The sequence below is a fragment of the Aquila chrysaetos genome, chromosome 14, assembly GCF_900496995.4.
Source record: "Aquila chrysaetos chrysaetos chromosome 14, bAquChr1.4, whole genome shotgun sequence".
NCBI lineage: Eukaryota > Metazoa > Chordata > Aves > Accipitriformes > Accipitridae > Aquila > Aquila chrysaetos.
The window spans coordinates 5,320,207-5,339,736 of record NC_044017.1 but is presented as its reverse complement, the minus strand read 5'-3'; the positions used below and the strand labels follow the sequence as shown (position 1 = coordinate 5,339,736).

Genomic DNA, 19,530 nt, shown 5'->3' with positions numbered 1-19,530 from the left:
CTGGCTGTTTTTCTTGTTTTTACTCCCTGGAAGGAAGGACGTAATTCCTTGTTCTAGTCTCAGAATACCTGAGGTGAGACAGCAGTGCTGTTTTCTTCCTCTCTTACCTGCTTCATTTTCCCAATTCCTCTGTCTTTATGTATGTAGATATTTTTTATTCAGCTTCAGTTTGTGTGTGTGTGTCCCACAGTTTTCCTTAATAGCTTTTTGCTCTGACTGTGCAGGATCTTGGCTTGTGTGTGTGAGGTTTGCGCAACCATTTTTATCTAGTTTCTGCCTTTTTCAATGGCTTCTGAATCAACTTCCCTCCCTTGAATCAATTGAGGTAATGTGGTGTGGTGTTGCTTAGCAATGCCGGGAAACTGATACTGCCTGGGTGATGTGTGCACTGTAACCGTGCTGAGCAAAAGAGACTACCTGTCCTCTGTGGTCCGTGCAGAGAAGAAATCTTGCATTTTCTAATGTTTTCAGCATTCTTGCCTTTACATGCGTGTTTGTTTTTTTTCCTTTAATGTTGCTGAGTAACAGTTGTATAGACTTACAGATGTTCCTCCCCCCTTCTTCCTGATACACGCAAGTGTAAAAAACTTCGTAGCATGTAGAATCAAAATATAATTGGGATGTCGATCTTTAAAGAGCTGGGTATCTAATTAACTGTCTTGAGATAGGTATGTTTTCAGTCTTCCTCCCCCACATACCAAGCAAAGCTGTCGTGAAGGCAGAGCTGAGCTTTGTAGGATGTTTCAGTCCTCCAAAGCAGCATAGACTGGCAGCCAATCTAGTGCGCTTGGCAGAGGATTAAAAACCAGGATGAATTGATACTTCCAACCATGTAAGAATATAGAATGAGTTATTTCAGCAGCAGATGTAAAGGTGTTAATGGAAGTTATTAGCTCTGAAATATTTCTTTTAAATTATTGATGCTTACATTGAAATCTCTAAATTTTCAGCTGTGGATAGATTTTAGTCTCATTTAAATGGCAAGAGAACTAACGTGTTTTTTTCCTCACTTTCTTGTTTTGTTGTTCTTGTCCAAAGCCAAGTGAGTATACGTTAAAAAAAAACAAAAAAAACCCCAACAAACAATCTGCTGGTTTCCTTCTCTCTCTTACCTTCTTCTTAATAAGAAGCACTAGAAAAATTACATATAGGCGAATCAAATATCTTTGAGCCACAGTTTTACCAGGTGGTTGCTCTCATTCTTCGCACAGTATAGAATAGCGTGGGATAACCCCATGTTTTAAGTCATAGGGTAGGATAAACATGAAGGTGGTATTTTCCCCTTTTAAACCAATCAGAATACGAACCCAGGTTTTTACTTACAATCCTGGGGGGAGACTGAGAGGGTGTTCCCCATCAGCCCAGGAGTTGTGGACCCTGACAACTTTTCTTTCTTTGATGGCAATTATATTGAGTGTAGCTGTATAGCAGGTATAAAAACTGGATCGGAGGTTTACTTTTTTGTTCATTTCATGCAATAATGTTTGCGCTTCAGTAAGCGCAAGCCCACCACTGTTTTTCAGAAACTCTCCCTCGGTGCAGGAAGGCTTGCGAACTCCTTGCAAACTTTGTGTACGGCTAGCCAAAGCAATTGGGTAAGCGATCGCAGCCTTCAGGTACCTGCTACCTGCTGTCTCAGCGCTGCCAGGTCACCTGTACCTTCGAGCCTGGACCCCAGCGCCGGACCGTCTTAGAGAGCGACCTGGCAAACAGCTCTGCCGACGGGGTGGAGGAAAGGTAGCGATGAGGTGGGGGCATGGGCCTCTGCGGCTGGATTGTGGGGGCCCAGCCTGAAGAATGAATCTGGGCACTGGGGGTGCAACCGTTGATGTCAAAATACGCCCAGAAGCAGACGGTGGTGGTGGTGGTGGAGAGGTGCAGTCTGGAAGCTCATCCCACTTCAGTGCTGTTTATTAGGGCTGTAAAGGATTTCTTACTAGGTATGAGACAGTTGAGTGGTTGGTCTCTCTGACCAGCTACTCCTGCATCTCTTAACCAGTAGTTTTCATAACTGACAAATGCATTTCCAGTAGCCTGCTAGTTGATTAATTTCTGGTTTAGACCATTTAATCCGTAGTACGCACTCATTTATCCTTGTCTATAAGGAAACAAAACATGGAGCTGGTGAGGGGATTTATAGCAGGTTCATTGCCATGGTTTCAGACAGCCGTATGTAGCCTAAAAATAGATACAGGAAAGAATATTCTCTTCCCTTCTCTCCCTCCCCCAGCTCTCTAACTAATTGGAATGTCCTTTTTTGTTTGTAAGTTTTTGTTGTTATGCATTTACTGACTGACAGGTCAAGCAAATCTGTTTGATGTTTTGTTTGAAAGAGGAAAGTTCATCTTGGTATCTAATACATTGACGAGTGACTTTTCTGGTTGTGTGCCAAGCCTATTACCTCCTGCTCCTGTCTCTTATGCTTGAGTAGTGCTGCTCTGGTAGACTGTAGCTTATTACAAACCAGTGCAACAGTCCAAGCTGTGTAAGGGACCATCCTGGGGATACCTTTGAAAATTATAACCTTGACGTTGCCTTGCTCTCAGCAGGGGAAATGTACAGAGTACATGACGATGTGCCTTTAGCAGCCTGCGCTGCTGCCTGAAAAGGCTCCTCTTCCAGGCTCAGGCTGGCTGCTTCACTCCATGTCCTGCAACGCCACAACTAGGATGTTGCAAACAGGCTAAGGATCACGGTTGTAACTAGCAAGGCAAGTTTTAAACTACTGCTTTGTGTACAGCAGCGCCTGGGCTGCAACAGCAGGGAGCTAGTGAAGGCAAACTGGGTGACCGCTGCTTTCCCTTCTTGGTATCGTCACTGAGACGGCATGACAGCTGCACCGTCTTGGCTGGCTTGCTTAAAGGGGCAAGCTTGGCTTGGGCACGGCTTCACTACCTCCTGATAGCAGTGTTGTTTGTCTATGTATGTCAGAAAAATGGAGGTGGAACGCTGCTTGGCAGTCAACATGGTCTCTTCTGATGTGTACTGGCTAAACTATGTTTAGCTTTGGGTTGGGTAGTTGAATTTCCCTCCCCCTCGCCTTCAACAGAGGTGTTGACTGTTTCTGTTAGCAGGAGTCCCGGATGCTTTTAGATATCTCTCCCCAGACAGGAAGGGCATGGATTGGAATCACACCGATGCCTTGGATTTCCTGCATTGCTTCCTGTTGAATTGTTGGGCCAAAAGCTAAGAGTGCAGGTAGTGTGTTACAGGGCCTGCGTTCAGTGTGCAACTCCTGAGGCTTGCAGCGTGCCTGTTTGTGTTGGAAAGCAAGTAAATAGCCCCACAGCAGACGTATCAACTCATACCTTTTAGTGACAGGTTTTGGAGCAAAGGGAAAGCGTTCCAGGTTGAATTGCAAAGGAGTGAAAATCCTGTGTGGTCTCTTAGCAGACTGTATGGCAAACAAGGTGTTGGTTCTGCCAATGCATTTTTCATGACCAAAGCTTTGACTGCCCAAGAGAAGCTGCGGTAAGTTTATTGATTTGTATGTGTTGGTACTGGTACTGGACCTTTTCTTTCTTCCTGCTGCTGCTGCTTCTGTGGTCAGGGTGCCCTAACCTTTCTCTGTGGGGACTAAATGGAGAAGGGCTGATGTGAAGACAGGGTGCAAATATGTTAGTGAATGGCTGCAGAGTATTGCTATTTCCTTCACTTTTTGCTTTATTTACTGGTTGTAAATACTTTCAAATTTTCCCATGTTTCTGAACTAATCAGAGTTACGACTTCTTTTTCCATATACCATATTGGACAAAATTTGTATATTTAGGAAGAAGGTGGTACAGGATGGGTAGGACAACTGAAGGGAGGACTGCTATTCAGAAGAGGCTAAACCTTATCCAGGAGTGTGTGTGTATTTAGGGGTAGAAGGGCCAGATACAGCCTGGCAGTTGAATTTTCGATGTTTTGCTATGAAGTCTCTTCTATTGCTTGCGTGCTGCATTGCATTTGGTAGCTGCAACATGTGCCTATGCTTTTCTGCTCCTCTGTGTGATAGTCTGCAGTATTTATGTGCCTGACTTTGGCAGCTGGAGAGCAGGAGAAAAGCAGCCCCGAAGTGCAGATGAGGGAAATGTGCCTTCTCAGCCTTCCACAGAGGCAGGGACCTGCCTTGGCCTGTTCGTCACCAGTATAGGGCAGAATATTTGGGGCAGGGGCACGGGCAGGTCAGGGTGGCTGGTTTTCTGTTGTTCTGAAGAACCGCTGTGTTCCTTAAAGAGCAGAGGTGAGTTTGCCGTACTTTTGAAGGATGTACACTGGGATTTCCACAAAATAAAGGGCTTCCTGGCTATAAGGGGCGGCAATGCAGTGTTTTCATATTTAGTGATTTTTTTTCAATTTCCCAGTCCAAACTGAAGCTGAAGGAGTTCCTAGAGGCCCCCAGGGATGAGAGGATGACTACCATGTGTTCGGTCATGTGTTCCCTGGGGAGAAGTGCAGACTGCTTCATGCAGGCCAGCCCAGATTGCAGAGCCAGGCACTGTTAGTGACCCTATGAAAATATAATCCTGTCTGATGCTAGAGGGGAAAAATTTCTATACCTGGCAGATATTTACATATTCTTTAAGTGGACCTTCCTTCTGCTGTAATGATTTAAACCCCTGGAAATATTCTATGCATGAATTTACATAAAATAAATCAACCTGCATAATATTACATCAACGCACAGTAGCTGATCATCTCTTTCCCCTCCCATCTATCCAAGTTTGAAACTTGCGTTTCAAATGTTGTCATTTTACATCCATTTTTGTTCCCTCCAATCCTTCCAGCCACCTCTTTGCTCTGCTCACTGCGCACCAGCACGCTTTGCATGGGAATGCTTCTGTGTCTGCACGCTCCTGAAATATGCCCAGAGCTTTGCGTGAGTGCTCACCTCCTCCGTCGAAAGATGCAGAGACTGGTGTGTGTGTGTTTGTGTGTGTGTATCGGGGGGTGTGGGTGGCGGATGGCTAGAAGCAGAGATAGGGAATGTGTATACGGAGGAGCTTTTGGGTTGCTGTGTGCGTCTACAGGAGCAGAGAAGTTGGGGGCGAGGTTAAAGCAATGCCAAAAGCATCAAATTGTGTGCTGTTTGTTTGGTCTGGATAACAAGGTGTTATTTGAAGGCAGATGCTTCACTTGTAGACCTTGTAGGCATTGGAGTATTTATATTCAGGAGGTATGAAAATTGAGGATACTGTTTTCTGGACTCATGGGGTAGTGCCAGTCACGTTATTTCCTTTCTTTAAAGTTCACTCAAGAAGTCTATGCATCTTAATACTTCAAGTATCATTATAGATTAGATGCTGTTTAAAGAACCTGATTCATGTCGCAAAGCAAAAGTCCGTAGTGAAAAGGTGTAATTTTCCTTTTTGTGACTTATGACACAATCTTTAATTATTTAGTTACAATTTTTCCCCTCTCAAAATCCCCATCTTGTTTGTTGGATATGGTAGTTCTCCTCCTGCAGCAACACACTGTTGTGTATTACATTGTCTGTAAGAAAGGTCTCATTCCTTGCCTTTTGCAGATGTTGGAAGGGGAGGGTGGCTGAAGAGAGCTGATGGCCTCCTACTTTTAAGGAACTGGACTCAATTCTTTACAGAGTTCCCTGCATTGTTAGGAAGTGACTTAAACACCCAGAAAATGGTTAAACTCTTGATAAACTTGAGATCCATGAGCTAATTTTCAGAAAGCCTCATGCTCCTGGATGCAGCCTGTAGTAAAATGATCTATAATCATGTGTAAAATGATCTATAATCATGTGTGAAGAAAGCTGTGGGATGTGAAATACTTGAAGAATGATTTGGGCCTAAGTGTCTTGCTTTGGGAATACAGAATCAGTGGGTTTGCTTTGGACTTCAGTCTGTTTGATTTAGATCAATAAATGGGTTTAGACTCCAAACTCCCAGTGGAGCCAATATCTACGTGTCTTGAGGACCTGGGTTTTCTGTCTTTTAATTCCCTATATAGGAAGTAAGGATAACGTGATGGCCTCTTCCTCTCACAAGGGTGTTGTGAAGTCAGAGTAAGTACTTTTTGAGAGAGTAAATCAGCCTGCTATACAGAAGGCACAGAAAGATAGTTGTTAATTCTGTCTTAACAGCAGAGTACAAGTAGTTAATAAGCCTTAAGGATAGAACAGGGTGGAAAAAATAAATCCTGAGTGCCTTCCCCGTAACTGGCTGTGCTCCCCTGTGCGGTGAAAGAGGCAGAGTGGTCTTTGGCAGGGCCAAGGAGGGAAATCGGTGGACATTATGGTGCGCAAGAACAGGAACGGGTAACTTGTGGTTTGATGGCACGCTTAAACGCAAACAATTCCTGATTCTTAACTCTTCCTGTAAGGTGTGCAATTTTCTCTTACTTAAAGGAAAAAATGAAAATCTGTTCTGCTTGAAAGTGAAAGCTCCCACAGCAGCTGTAAATTTTACACCCTCCCTGGGGGTTTTTGGCACTGGGGTGGGAGATGTGAGCGGCAGCGGCAGCGGACCGTCGCGCTCCTCTGTGGGGCTCTCTCCGCGAGAGAGGGAGGCCCCTGAGGTGTTGGGCACGTGCAGGACAGGACTGTTGAGTTCAGGTCCCAGCTCTGGAAGGAAAGGGACTTAGTCCTCCGTCAAAGAGCACTTTTTTTTTCCTCTTGCTCGTCTGTCTTGCCCTTCCTGACAATCCTTTTGCTCTTTTGGGGGCCTGTCCCCAGTTCTTGGCTTCTTACTCTTATCTTTCATCTGTGGTTTCTCCTTCCTTCGAGACTCATTGCCACAGACCAGACACCTTGCCTGTCCTGGCCCCCCTTCCCCATTTTTGTCCAGTTTTTCCTCTCGCATGCCGTCGCCCTTTTCCCCTTTTCCTGCCTTGTTTTGTGCACTGCCTCGGGATCCCTGGCTGCCTTCCCTACCCGTTTCGGGCCCTTGTCCCAGTCTGCTCCTTCGCGTCCCTCGGGTCTTGGCGCTCGTCCCCGCTGCGCTCCAGATGCACGCCTTCCGCTTCCTCGCTGCCCGGGTGCCGGCAGCCCCGCTGTGGCCAGCGCAGGAAAGATGGGCTCCTTCTTCTCCAGGGCCTGGACCCATTCCAGTTTGGGCAGCCATGGAAATGAAAGGCGTGTTGGGCTCCTCTGTTCCCAGGCTGGTGTGTGCTCGCCCGCTCTGTGGGGAGATGTTGCGTTGTCATTGGGAAAGTGTCTGGAGTTCGAGCATGCTCAGCAAGGAAAAACTCCTGGGAGATACTAGTTACCTACTCTTTAGAGGTCTTTGCCTGCCATGGGTATGCTGCATACTACTATCGGATATGGGTATAAAAGCTGCTTTCCGTGTTCAGCATAATCTAAAGTTACTTGAGACTCAGGAGCCAAGAAAGGAATATGAAGAGTATAGGATGTTCTCCAAGGGAAAAGCAATCTGATACCCAGTCTCCCTGTTTGCCTGGCACAGCAGTGCACTCTGCCGTGCTGCTTTACTGGGAGCCTTGTATTTAGCGAGAGGACCCGTCAAAATCTTTCAGGCAGCGTTCACTTTGAACGATTTGAAATGTATTATTTACTATATCCCTCTTTCCGCTTGATCTTTCACTGACAACTTCTACCTCTTGATATCTTAATTTTAAAAAAGAGTCTGAGTTTTATGCCTCTCTGTCCTGCTCGGATTGTAAAGGCTGTTTTGGAGTGTTACTTTCAATGCTACTTTGAGGAGATTGGTGCAGAGCAGTGGGCTGCTTTGGCAGTACTTCTGCTTTTTCTCCTTGCAAACGCTGCAAGGAGGAGAACGGAACGAGAGAATTGATGCTTTCCACTGTCCCCTTTAGTAGTAAAAAGTACAGATTCCACAGATAATGCTTTTTCATGCTTCTAAGCTGGTGAGTAATTAGTTTTGAAATGTAACAGAAGCCACAGGGATGTAATCTGCACTGAAACATGTTTGTTGATAAAGGCACAATGGGGTGGTTCAACAGGCAAGTCCTTCTCTAGGTAAGGCTTCTAAAGCTTGCACTAATAGTGCTATGCTTTGGAGTAACTTATGCCAGCTTTCATTGTGAAGTAAGTTACAGTGGGAAGAGCAGTTTATTCTGCAGACGCAACAGCAGCTAATAGAACTTTTTTTGTCTAAATCTCTTAGATGAAAACCAACCCTAGTCTGTCTTCATGCAGCGTATATAATACTTATATTTTAGCCAGACATAAAATGAGGACTTACCTGTGGCAGCAGTATATCCGTATCTGTGTCTCACAGTATCTCTGGTAGCTGTTCACAGAATAAATGCAGCGTTATCAATTATCTAAAGACAGAAGAGTACTGTATCTTGAAAGATCAGGAGAGCTGTCGTCAGACAAACAGGGACAGACAGTGTCTGGACTGTGCTGTTCAGCGCAGGTGGAGTTTCTCCAGGGACCTTTTAGTGGTTCAAGTATTCGCACAAAGAAATGAGATAGAAACCTAAGCAAGTTTGAAAGTTTTGCTATAACTTTTAAAATCATTTTCAAAGGAAGAATAAAGACATAATTTTAAAACACTATAGGATATTTGAATCTGGGTATTATACAATCATGCCTCATGACCCATTATATCTTCACCAAGGATGCCAAGGAATCTATTAAGTTTTTTTCTAAACAGCAGTACAGAAAGCACTTTTTTTTTCTTGATGGTATGAGCATTTCTGACTGGAAACTGTGTCATTACCAAGTGTGGTGTTTCCTTGGTCAAGCATAATAAAGGCTTCTGGTGAAAGACTTAATTGAAAAAAAAATCATTGTATATTCAATTATATAAGTTTGTAAAACTGCTCGATAAAAAGTCTCTTTTGGGAACAGATGTTTAAATATTTAAAGCCTGCAGGAATTTTTTTGGTTTTTATAGTGGGTTGTATACTGAGCATACAACTGTGACCATAAATATGTTTCTCCTGGTGGAAGGCCTGTGTACTAATTTTGTGGGAGTCTGATCACAAGCTTTGGGCAAAAAGGAAGCCAGTCAAGGCCGTTATGGCTTCAATTTAACATGTTTGGATAGGCGTTTTCCCTGGGTGCATAATGCTGAACACTGATTTTTGTGTTCCTCTGCGGTTTCGAGCCACTGGTCCATGAGGGTACCCCTTTTGTGCAGTGCAGCATGCGTGGTGGCAAGCTCATGAGCTTCTGCTCCGTACTTGTGCAACACACCATTAATGCAAGCAATTGTAACTGATCTCTCAATAGGAGAGAGAACGGGGTCTTGGCATGCTGACCGCTGTGTTTTGGTCGTCTGCTATGGGTCTGCATGCTCAAAGAAGGGAGAAGCTCCTCTGAAGGGCCACTGAACACCCGAATTAGGCTCTGGTGCCTGACAGCTCTTCGGAGGAGCCAGCCTGCATTTAGGCAGTGTAAATGCCTCTACTATATACTCATACTTGGTTCAGAGAAATAGTATTTCCCCTGAGCTGTTTTATTTCTCAAAAACAGGACTGTATCAGATTTTCCCCCAACTGCTGAACAGTAGTATTAATGTAGTGTGTTATTTATTCTTTTGACATGTTTTTATTTCATGGAAAACGTCTACGTTATGCTTGAGGCTGGGTATGAGTTGCTGGATCCCTTTCAGAATTCTGTTAAATCTGGAAGTAAATCAGATTACTTTCTTCTACTATAAGCACATTCGGCTTGGCTTTCACATGAGGTGTTGTATGGGTGAATGAGCCCAGAGCACTCCAGCTGGTGCAACAGCTTTATTTATGTAGAGTGATGGCATGAAAGGGTTTTGGAAAATGCTTTTAATGGCTTCAGGAGTGATTTGTGCTACTATTGAACCACCAAACTGCTTTAAGTTCTTGCCCACTTTGCTTGTATTTTCCAGTGACAGACTGTGGGCTCAGGTGATGACCCAGTTGATCAAGAAACTCTGTGTTGGCTGGAAACATGAGAAAGAGAGGTTTTCTTAAATTCTTTATAGGTTCCTAGCCTTTACTGTGTGGCAATAAAGCTTCCACAGTCTTTCTGTCCATAATGTGAAATAGCTTTTTGCCCACATGATGATGCTTTTATATCTCAACTTTAAAATGCTTTAGGTCTTTGTAAAATGATAACATGTACTTTGTCAGTTCTACAACACATTTTAGCATCAGTAAAGGACTAGCTGGGTGACTTCAACATGTATTTCATGCACTCTTCACTCCTAATTTGTTTTTCCCCATGGATTTTTTTTTTAAATTGCATTTTGTCACTTGTGCAAGCATGTTAAGTTTTACTTTTTCACAGGTTTTAGTGACAAAATTGGCACAAACAAGTTATGCAAAACAGAAGGGGTGTCAATGAAATTGAATGTAAGTATATCATACCAGTAGCTTGGAACTTCTTCCCAAGCATCATTTCTTATGCAGGCAGTTTTGAAAACAGGTTGAAAAACATCTCAGAAAGCAGGTTGTGAGTTTTACAGTAAAGAATAAATATCTTCCACCTGCCCCGAGATAAAACAGAAATTTTATAGAAAAAATGTGGTCTGTTCAATTGGGAAAGTAAAATGGCAGGGAAATATTTTCAAAGAGCAACACTGTGTTGAACTTCACGTACAAGTAAGTTATAAACAGTTAAGTGGTGATACAATAAACACAAAGCAAGTGGGCAATGTTTAAATCAAATTTTAATGTGTCTAATAACAAACAAAGTGTTTGTGTAGAAGTATCTCCCTCTCGGTTATTAAGGTATTCATGGCTCCAGGAGCTCCCCATTTTGCTCTGACTGTGCCTTTGGATTTGAAGGGAAAACACAGTTGTTGGGGGAGAGTCACTAACTGGGCAATTGGAGCTAATCATCCCCTTGGCTTAGCAGATGAGACACTAATTTTCCTTCCAGGAATAGCCAGAATTACCTGTTTGTACAGTGCCTTCAAGTTGGCTGATTTAAAACCTGAAGAAAAAACTTTAATATTCGCTGTGTTGGTTTGAATAGGATATTGGCATTCCTAACTCAAGTAAATAGTGTTGATCGTGGTGCAAGGGTACCATGAATGGGTAGTGAAGAATAAATAGTGAAGACAAGTCCCTAGAGGCTGGGAAATGGTCACAACCAGTCCAAAGAGTAACTTCTATGAAGAGGTTTCCAAGAGGTTCCTTTGAGAGGGTAAGCATAAGAAAGCTTCAGTTAATTCATTGTTCACTTACATGCGTACAATGGCTTTGCTTCCTTGTGTGAGATGCAAGGAAGAAAAATAAGTTTTCCTTGCCTGCAATAAGTTTCTAATGCAAGGTTGTCCGGGAAACATAGCACGCAGCGAATCAGTATGTTTACTGTCTTGTTTAATATCATTGGCAGTCATCAAAAGTAATTTTAATTTTGTGGTTTTTAAAAAAAATATTTGTAGACTAGACTGGCTTGATTCACAGAACAATCTGTATTTATGCTTAAGGGATGAGGTTTTTCACAGAGGCAATTGTAAAAGCGTACAGAAATCTATTACTGCACTTGTTGATAGATCTACTGACAGGTGTGTGGTTGAGGAAAAAAGATAGCATACATCGGATTTGTGCGGGATGGGACTGCTCTTTGCTGACATCTGGCAGAAAACTTGGAATCTGGGACAGCTGCTAGGGCCACAGAATTGCAAACAGCTTGAGGACCTGAATGCAATGAAGATAAATGAGCTCCAGTTGTGAAGGTAGAAGCAGTAATGAATGCGGGTACTCTGAATGCTGCACTGATACGCTTGGAAGAGGTTGGTTTTTTGTCCTGCGTGTACATAAACGTTCATTATTCTGGATTGCAGGCTACATTATCGGTGTACTGAAAAGTTTGAGTTTGTAAAGCTTTGTGTTACTGCTTAGGTCCCTGAATTTGACACTGGTTTCATGTTTTAGCTAGTTTGGTGTTAACAACTGAGCATACTGGGTTGCTCTACAGATCCAAGTACTTTGTCCATCTACATGACCGTACCATAGAAACTGGGTCAAGGGATAAGAGAGTGTGATTTAGAGGTTTTCAGAATCTGACCAAGATGGGAAACTTTGTGGGCTATCTTTATTTTCATGACAAGTGATGAATTTTATTCTACTATGGATACTCTGCCTTAATTGAGGGCATTTCTTACTGCTGCAAATTTTAGGTAGTATCCAGTTCTGAGACTTGCAAAAAAGTAGACAACCATGGTGGTGTTTTCTTGGGCAGGCAGGTTTAAGAGGTTAATTTTCTGTGTCTTTAGGGACATGAAAAAAATTTAAAATAAATCTGTGTTTAGAAATTAAGCCCAGTCAGTTAAGGAGCTTCCCCTCCATCCTGTTCTCCACTGACTGTACAAGGGACTAGACATGAGCCTCTAATGCTGATGATCTTGACCATACCTCACCTAGAGCCTCCCTACTTCTGACTTCATGAAGCAACCCTCATTTACAACATTTCCTTTTTTCTTAATGCCAGAAGACAGCCCAATGGTACAGGAGAATTGGCTTTGTGTAATACTTCCTTCTCTGAGTATTGTGGATGTGAGCTGAAAGGGCAGACATGAGTCTGAACAGGAATCCAGAAACCACCTTCTCTTGCAATGTTTCCATTAGAGGAGGAGCAACCAAGCTTAGTCTGCTGGGTGGAAGCAGAGAAGCAGACACCCAGCACCTCTGTCTGTACTACTGCCCTTCAAGCTTGAGCTATTTTTCTAAGAGCTTTTGGTTTCACATTTCTTTGCTTCCAAAAAATGCTGGTCCATTAGCCTAATGAAAAATTTCTGGATTTATGTCAGATTTCTAATGTATGTTTTTCTTTGTAAGGACCTTTGTGTAATTTCGGGGTGTATGAGGTTCTGTTTGGAATAAAGTGAAGCGCAAACGTTGTGTTAGTGAGGCAGCTGTTTGTGTGTTTTGGTAATTCCTTAAGAAAATCAGACTTTAAAGAGAAGATTTTCCAAGAAATCTTCAATATTCTCCCATGAGAAACTGCCAAAGACTTGTAAGATGATGGTGACTTCAAAGCTTTCCAAAAAATCCCCCCATTCTCTGCTGCAGACTTCTCCTTCCTACAGAACGTATTTGTTTTGTATTTGTGAAAAGGATAAATCTGTCACCTCTAGGTATTCCCACACAGCTGTCTTGCATGGTAGGTGGTGACTCCCACTCAGGAAACAAATTTTGGTTATTGTTGTTTGCCTGGAACGGGGCTGATCCAGTCACTTCATGTAGCATGACTTGAAAATTTGCCATTTACTGCTGCGATGGCTAGCTGTGTGCATCGCGTCTGCTACTTTGCAGGTCGACTTTCACCAGCACTGCTGTGCCTGGTGCACACAAGCTCCCTGCTGAGCAAGTGCTGGGGATGGTTTCTTTCTTTTGCATTGATTCATCATAACTTTTAAAATTGTGGGTTTTAGTGAAGGAATCGTATTGGTGTTATTTAGATTAATAGCTTTAATTTTTGTGATTGCCGTATTTGCTTTGTACAACTGTGCCATGGACTTGTGGAAATTAACTGGGATAACGTTTCACAGAGTAAAAAAACCTGAGCTGTATTGGCCCTCTGTTTGCTCCCCATCATTTCAACCTAATTGGTTTCAGTCTTCCTGGTCCTCTTGCCTTGTTCCTTTTTCTTTTTTTTTTTTTTTTTTTATGTGGGTTCAAGAAACTTGCTCTCTTATTTCATGTTTATGGTAATTCTGGTATGTTAATGAAAATGCAGCTTCATTGACAATTTATGCTGTGGGTATAGAATTTTCCCTTACTGAAGGTGTACAGGTCTGCTATGTGCTTTTGGCAGGGCTATACTTTTATACTTTGCTGTTATCCATGGGGAAGGAAAAGGAAATAGGAGGGATCAGTGCATCGTATGATAAGTGGGCTTGGTTTGACAAATTAGCCTCTGTAGTGGGGCAGCTGAGGTGCAGACATGTCCTGCTCCCTCTGCTTCGGAGCATTATGTCTGGTGCGGGGGTGGACTGGGCCTCGGAGAGAGGTGGCATCTCCACCCTCACGGTTAGGTTTGCCACAGCTGCTCTCTCTGAGCCCTCCACGTGTGACCTGTGCATATTAGCCTGTCTTTCCTTATAACTTACTTATTATGATTCCTTAAACCTACTCCAATTTGTCAAGTTTTATGTTTTTATGCAAATAGGAAAGTGCTTAGAACTGAAGATGAGTACTTGACAGGAGTGTCTGCTAGCAGTGTTCACTGTAGTCCTCTCCACAGCTGAGGCTTTCCAAAAGTTTTAGAAGAAGCTGAGAGTTAAAAGCACGTGTGAGCACTTTGCCTGGATTGCCCCTCTTTCTCCTTGCTGCTTCACGTTTGTTACCCTTTGGAAGATCTGGATTGAATTTGTTCCTTTCTAGTCCTCTGGTGCCTTCCTAATTCTTACTGACGGTTTATAAGCCATTGAGTCAGTTTGAGTCGTCTCATCTGGTATTATATTGGTTACTTTAATCTCTTTCAAATGTTTCGTTGCCATAGGATCTGGGAGGCAGGGCTGGCTCAGCATCTGAGAGGCCTTGACTGCAGCTTTGGCTCTGCGGCTGGTCTGCTCGCTGACTTTACAGACCAGCCACGCCATCCCACTGTGCCGCAGGCTTCCCCACCTTTAAAAGGAGAATAGCGAGCAGTGTGCAGCCTTCCGTTTCGTGCTGTGAAAATGTGTTTAAGCAAAGCAAAAGAAGTGGAAAAGGCCTAGATACCTGGTACCATTCTCCCCCTGTAACAGGAGTCTTCAGGCTTCAGGAACTTCTTGCATCAAATGTCTGAAACTTGTCTGATCTAGAAGAGCAGAGTAGTTAACAGATCAGATTAGCATCTATTCCAACATGAGCTCTGCTCATGTTCCTAACAGTGGCTTATTGCTTCTCTTTTCCTCAGTATTTTGTAATTTTTGTAACCCTTTATTCCCAACACCCCGCCCGTCCCCACCCCCAAAAATGCTGTTTATACTCCTAGCTCCCTTTAGATTAAGTCAGTTTGACTGTTTTTTCATCCTGCCAAAGAAAAATATGTGGAAATTTTAATTGGCCTGAACCTTTCCAATGCTATAAAATGCGCCTGCTTTGAACACGGAGAACTAAAATGGTTTTGTGCAGAACCACATTGTGGCCTTTGTCCAGCTACTGCATAAGTATATACAGAACTTAAAATTTTCACCTAAGCACTTAGTATCTGTGTAAAAGGATTGTTAATGTGTGATTAGGACAAAACCACATTTACTAATCTATCTAATGGCAGTTGTAGCTTTTTGTGCCTTCCAGGTGTTTTAGGTAGAGTTAGGTGAGGTGGCTTGAGTCAGTCTGTTGGCCTGCCAGCAGCTGGCTGGGCTTAGCTCACCCTGGTCTCAGGTTTGCCAGCCTGCCGAGAGCTGATTTAATTTGCTAACCCAGCAAAGAGCAAAACACTGAACTGTTTTCTTTTGGGTTAGAGATGTGCATTGGCTTGGTGAAGGGTCCGAGGAGGGCGAGAGTCAGTGCATGGCATCAGGCAGGACTGCATGGGTGGGAGCTGGGAAGGAGCAGGAGCAGCCAAGGCTCCTCCGTGGGCAGCTCTGCTGTCTCAGGTAACTTCTCCCTTGCGCAGGTTAGGATGCAGGTTAGCTGTCTGCAGTGGTCTTTCTCCATCTTCGCAGATGCTATAGCACTACTGGGAAGGGCACTGACATCCAGCGACTCTGCAGCAGAAATGATACATGTGATATTGGCCCTGGGTTTCACCAGCTGTCAGAAAGAGCAGGCAGAAGCTCATAATTTTCAGAGTTCAGATGAGTCCTTTTTATTTGCCACTCTCTTTGCTCCTGTACTGGTTGTCTACATCCACTTATGTTTTGCTTAGGGCTGCATGTGTTGGAGTCTGGTGGCCACTGCTTTTTCTTCACAGTTAATACCTTCCCCAGTTCATCGATGTTATCGTTCTACTAGAGTGTCTTTAAAACTCTCCATCCTCTGTCCAGACTTGAATCCTTCTCATGGTGACAGACGTTAGGTATCCTAATCCCCCAAGGTTTGCTCAATTTGCTTAATACTCTTTTGTTGCATTCTGTGACCTGAGTTCACTGTCTTCTAGATCAAAGTGATTTAGAGAAAGGTATGCAGCTTGACCAATGCGCTGCATTATTTTAGAGAGGGTAATTGTAATAATTTTTAAAGCCTCTTACGTAAAGGCATAATAAAGATGTTGTGCTGATGTTATGACAGCACCATGGTGAGTGAGACTAGTGTCATACAGAAAAAACCTTAAATATTATGTCCAGTGCAGCATGCTGATGTTTAGATGTACATACAGATTAAAAAAGGAAAGGTCTTCTTTTAATTTTATAAGTTTCAGATGCATGTGATCAGGGTGGCCAATACTTCTTAGATCTTTGCTTCCAAAGGGAAGAGTGTGTGTGTGACTGAATGGTTCAATATATATATTACAAGAGTTTCTATATTACTAACTGTTAATAATAATAAAAAACCTCTCAGCTGTATATATGGAGTGGTTTGGCTTGTACCTTTCCTCTATGATTTTTTTGGCTCCTAAATTTGGGTCTTTTTTTCTTGTTTCACTAAGTTTATTGGCCTCTCTGAAGGTGTGTGGGGGCCACTAGATCATCTAGTCAGAAGAACATTTATAGCAAGGTTCAAGCTCTGTAATATTTCCTTGTGTTGATTATTTAATGGTATCACTTGAACTGACTGGATTGATTCCTATGTTTAGGATTTAATGGAAAGAACAGATTTCTTCTTCATCCACTTTGAATGTCTGTACCTAGCCAAAAACTACAGTAGTAATACAGCAATTGTGCAGGTCCTTTCTGTCGTGTTGGTGCTGCCTGTGGTATATGGTGACTTCAGAAGAGCTCTTAAAACAGCTTTTGAATTAATAAGGACATGGACCAGTATCTTTGTGTGGTGGCACTTCCAGACAGGGTGCATGTGTTACCTTTTTAAATGTTCCTGTATACTTCACATGCAGGAAAATCAGATTTATTTCTAAGTAGGCCTGGAGTCTTGCTATGTAGAGCTTGGTGTCTTTTCTATTGGAATTCCTGCCTCCAACTGCAGCTTTCTTGTTGGCGCTTCCTGTCTCAAAAAGATTTAATTAATTTTAAAGAATAAAATAAATTTAATTGATTCCTTTTACATTATTAGGTTACAGTGCCAGTTGAGGAAAAATTTGCCTCTCTGGTAGTGTTTGGCATGCACTTGGATAGGTTTCAATGGTATCTCTCCAACCTTGATGGATAGGATAGTGCCAATTCATTGCAAAAGTTTGCCTGTGGTTTTTTGATCTCCTTCACTGCTACGTAGAAGTGTGTGATCCCTAATTTTTCCTTCCCTTCCTTCTCAGCTAACACTTCTTTTAATCAAAGTGCTGTTGTAAAAATTTTTACTCGAAGCTACTTGCTGTGTAAAAAAAAAAAAAAAAAAAAAAAAAAAAAAAAAAAAAAATCTGTGGGAACAGATTAGTCAGGACATGGAAGAGTGATGTGTAGTAAATAAGTATATCCTGCTGAAGACAGTACTGTTTTTATTCTGTCCTTATGGAGGGAACTGGTGTCTTATTACCTGGTACTGTTCTTCATAGTATACTGTAGAACTGGTGATGCATTCACGAATACCTAGGCTATCTTGTGCTTCCTATTTTTCCTGTAGGCTTCTCAGTAATCGTAACCTCGGAGTAAAAGCCAGGCAGTGATTGGCAGTGCTCTTCTTGTGCCTTTGTTCAGCTGGAAAGTTACATTTCCATTCTTTCTGTGTGCTACATGTTTTTTTAATGGTCATTGATCAGCATATAAAAGTCATGCAGAATGAAAATGCAATTATCAAGAAAGATGAATAGACAGTAGCAGCGGGTTTCATCAGAAACCCAGCTAGAGTGTCAAAAGGCAGGGGGGAAATAAGTGAAATAAAATTCTAGGATGATGCGTAACATTTGACAAGTAAAACTAATGGTTCTTGATTTAAAAAAGAAGGTTCGAAATTGTGCCAGTTAATGAAAAATCACACTGAATCACTGTTGCAGCTCTGCTCCCTTTTTAGGATAGAATAATTATTTAGCATAAATGTGCTGTGTAATGTGGTGTGAGCGCTGCACAGAAACAAAATTAGCAAGCCAGTTTCTGAGGTTACTTTCCATGGATGTGAAGCAAGTGGTGCAGGCGAGCTGGTGCAGGGGTAGCCTTCCCCTAGCAGGGTGAGGAAGGTGTGTTCCTTGGGGTTCCCCTCCTGCTTACAGGGCTCTGTGGGACATCAGATTTTCCATGCTTTTCCCAACCAGTTTTTTTGCTCTGGCATTTTCTGGCCTTCCCAGCAGCACGTCCTCACAATCCTTGGCCCATCAGTGGAATCCGGACGGGCTCCAGGTTCTAGAGCAGCTCTGGTCCTCAAAGGAAACAAAATATTTAGGCCATGTAATTGAGGTCATCTTGTACCCCTTTGGCTTTCCTGCTTTGCAGACCCTTAAGCAAGGTGGCAGCTGCAAAGAGCCAGAGAAAGCTGGAAGGACCAAAGAAAAAAATCCTGATACAGCCAGGAGGGAATGATCGTCAGCAAGTGCTGAGTTGTTCCACCTGCTCTCCTCACCTTCCTTCCTTCTCTGGGAGCCCTGACTGTGGCTGATAACACTCTGATTCATAAATACATAAAAATTAGCATAATTCATTGAAATCTGGGTTCTGTCGTGCTCTAGTTTCCCATGTGGTCTTGTTTCCTTTTCCAGGAGAAAGGGAATATTTTCCCATTGTGCAGTACTGTAGCTAGTATCAGCCTTACTCCCAGCAGGTGATTAGCCTGTGTCTTTTGAAAAGTGTAAAGTTTGCCTGGTTCTCTTGTCTTCATATGAGACATTAGGAAAAAAAATCATAATGGTTATTAGTTTGTGTTAATGGTCATATAGTTTACTAGCTGTAAGTATACATACCATAATGCTTATGTGCAGAAACTCTTGTTTATAAGTGATATGGTCTTCTTTGCCCTTATTCTTTTATCAGATATAAGAAACGTGTTTCCCTAAACATGGGTGAAACAGAGCAGAGGCCAACAGCAGGATCCCGGTTAGGAGCTCAGGAAAATGCTGGGATCAGCACCTTGGAGCATGGACAGAAACCACCTATGACACCTCCAGGAAAACTCATCTCCATCAAAATTCAGATGCTGGATGACACGCAAGAAATTTTTGACGTTCCGGTAAGGAAGTGGAGGTTGGGGTGGCTAAAGATTATTCAGGCATTTCTAAAAATGCATGTTTTCAAACCAGTTCTCTTTATTACAACTGCAATTCTTTGGCTAATGAATTCATGTTGCGGAGAAAATGGCTGTTATATCAGCATTAAATAGATGATGGTGTAATAGAATAACATTAAACAGTGAAGTGAGCTGTAAATTACAGTTACTATTCTGTTTCTGTTTGAACAGCTTCAGAAGAGGTAAAAGTCCTTGGTGTTTTTTTTTTTTTCTTCAAATATTACATCAGTGGTTTCCTCTACTTTCTAAACAGTTGATATATTTCATTGGTGCTGTTTTGCTTTTGATCCATAAACCATAGATCTATACAGATTTTTTTCTTTTCCTCTGGCAAGCCCTTAGGATAGTAACTTCAAATCATCAAAGTTTTCACGAATTTGTATCACTCTTACAGGCACTAAGTGCTCTCACACATGT

The 19,530-nt window shown here is 42.6% G+C and overlaps 1 protein-coding gene across 7 annotated transcripts in view; it reads left to right on the top strand.

Annotated features, from left to right (window-relative positions):
* The window catches only part of FARP1 (FERM, ARH/RhoGEF and pleckstrin domain protein 1), a 210,979-nt gene that overhangs the window by 24,304 nt on the left and 167,145 nt on the right, over positions 1–19,530 (top strand). For all 7 annotated transcript variants that reach the window (XM_030036356.2, XM_030036358.2, XM_030036357.2 and 4 more), the window contains exon 2: positions 18,861–19,056. In XM_030036356.2, the coding sequence (XP_029892216.1) occupies positions 18,886–19,056 (171 nt within the window). In that variant the 5' untranslated portion in view covers positions 18,861–18,885. The remainder of the gene's footprint in view (positions 1–18,860; positions 19,057–19,530) is intronic.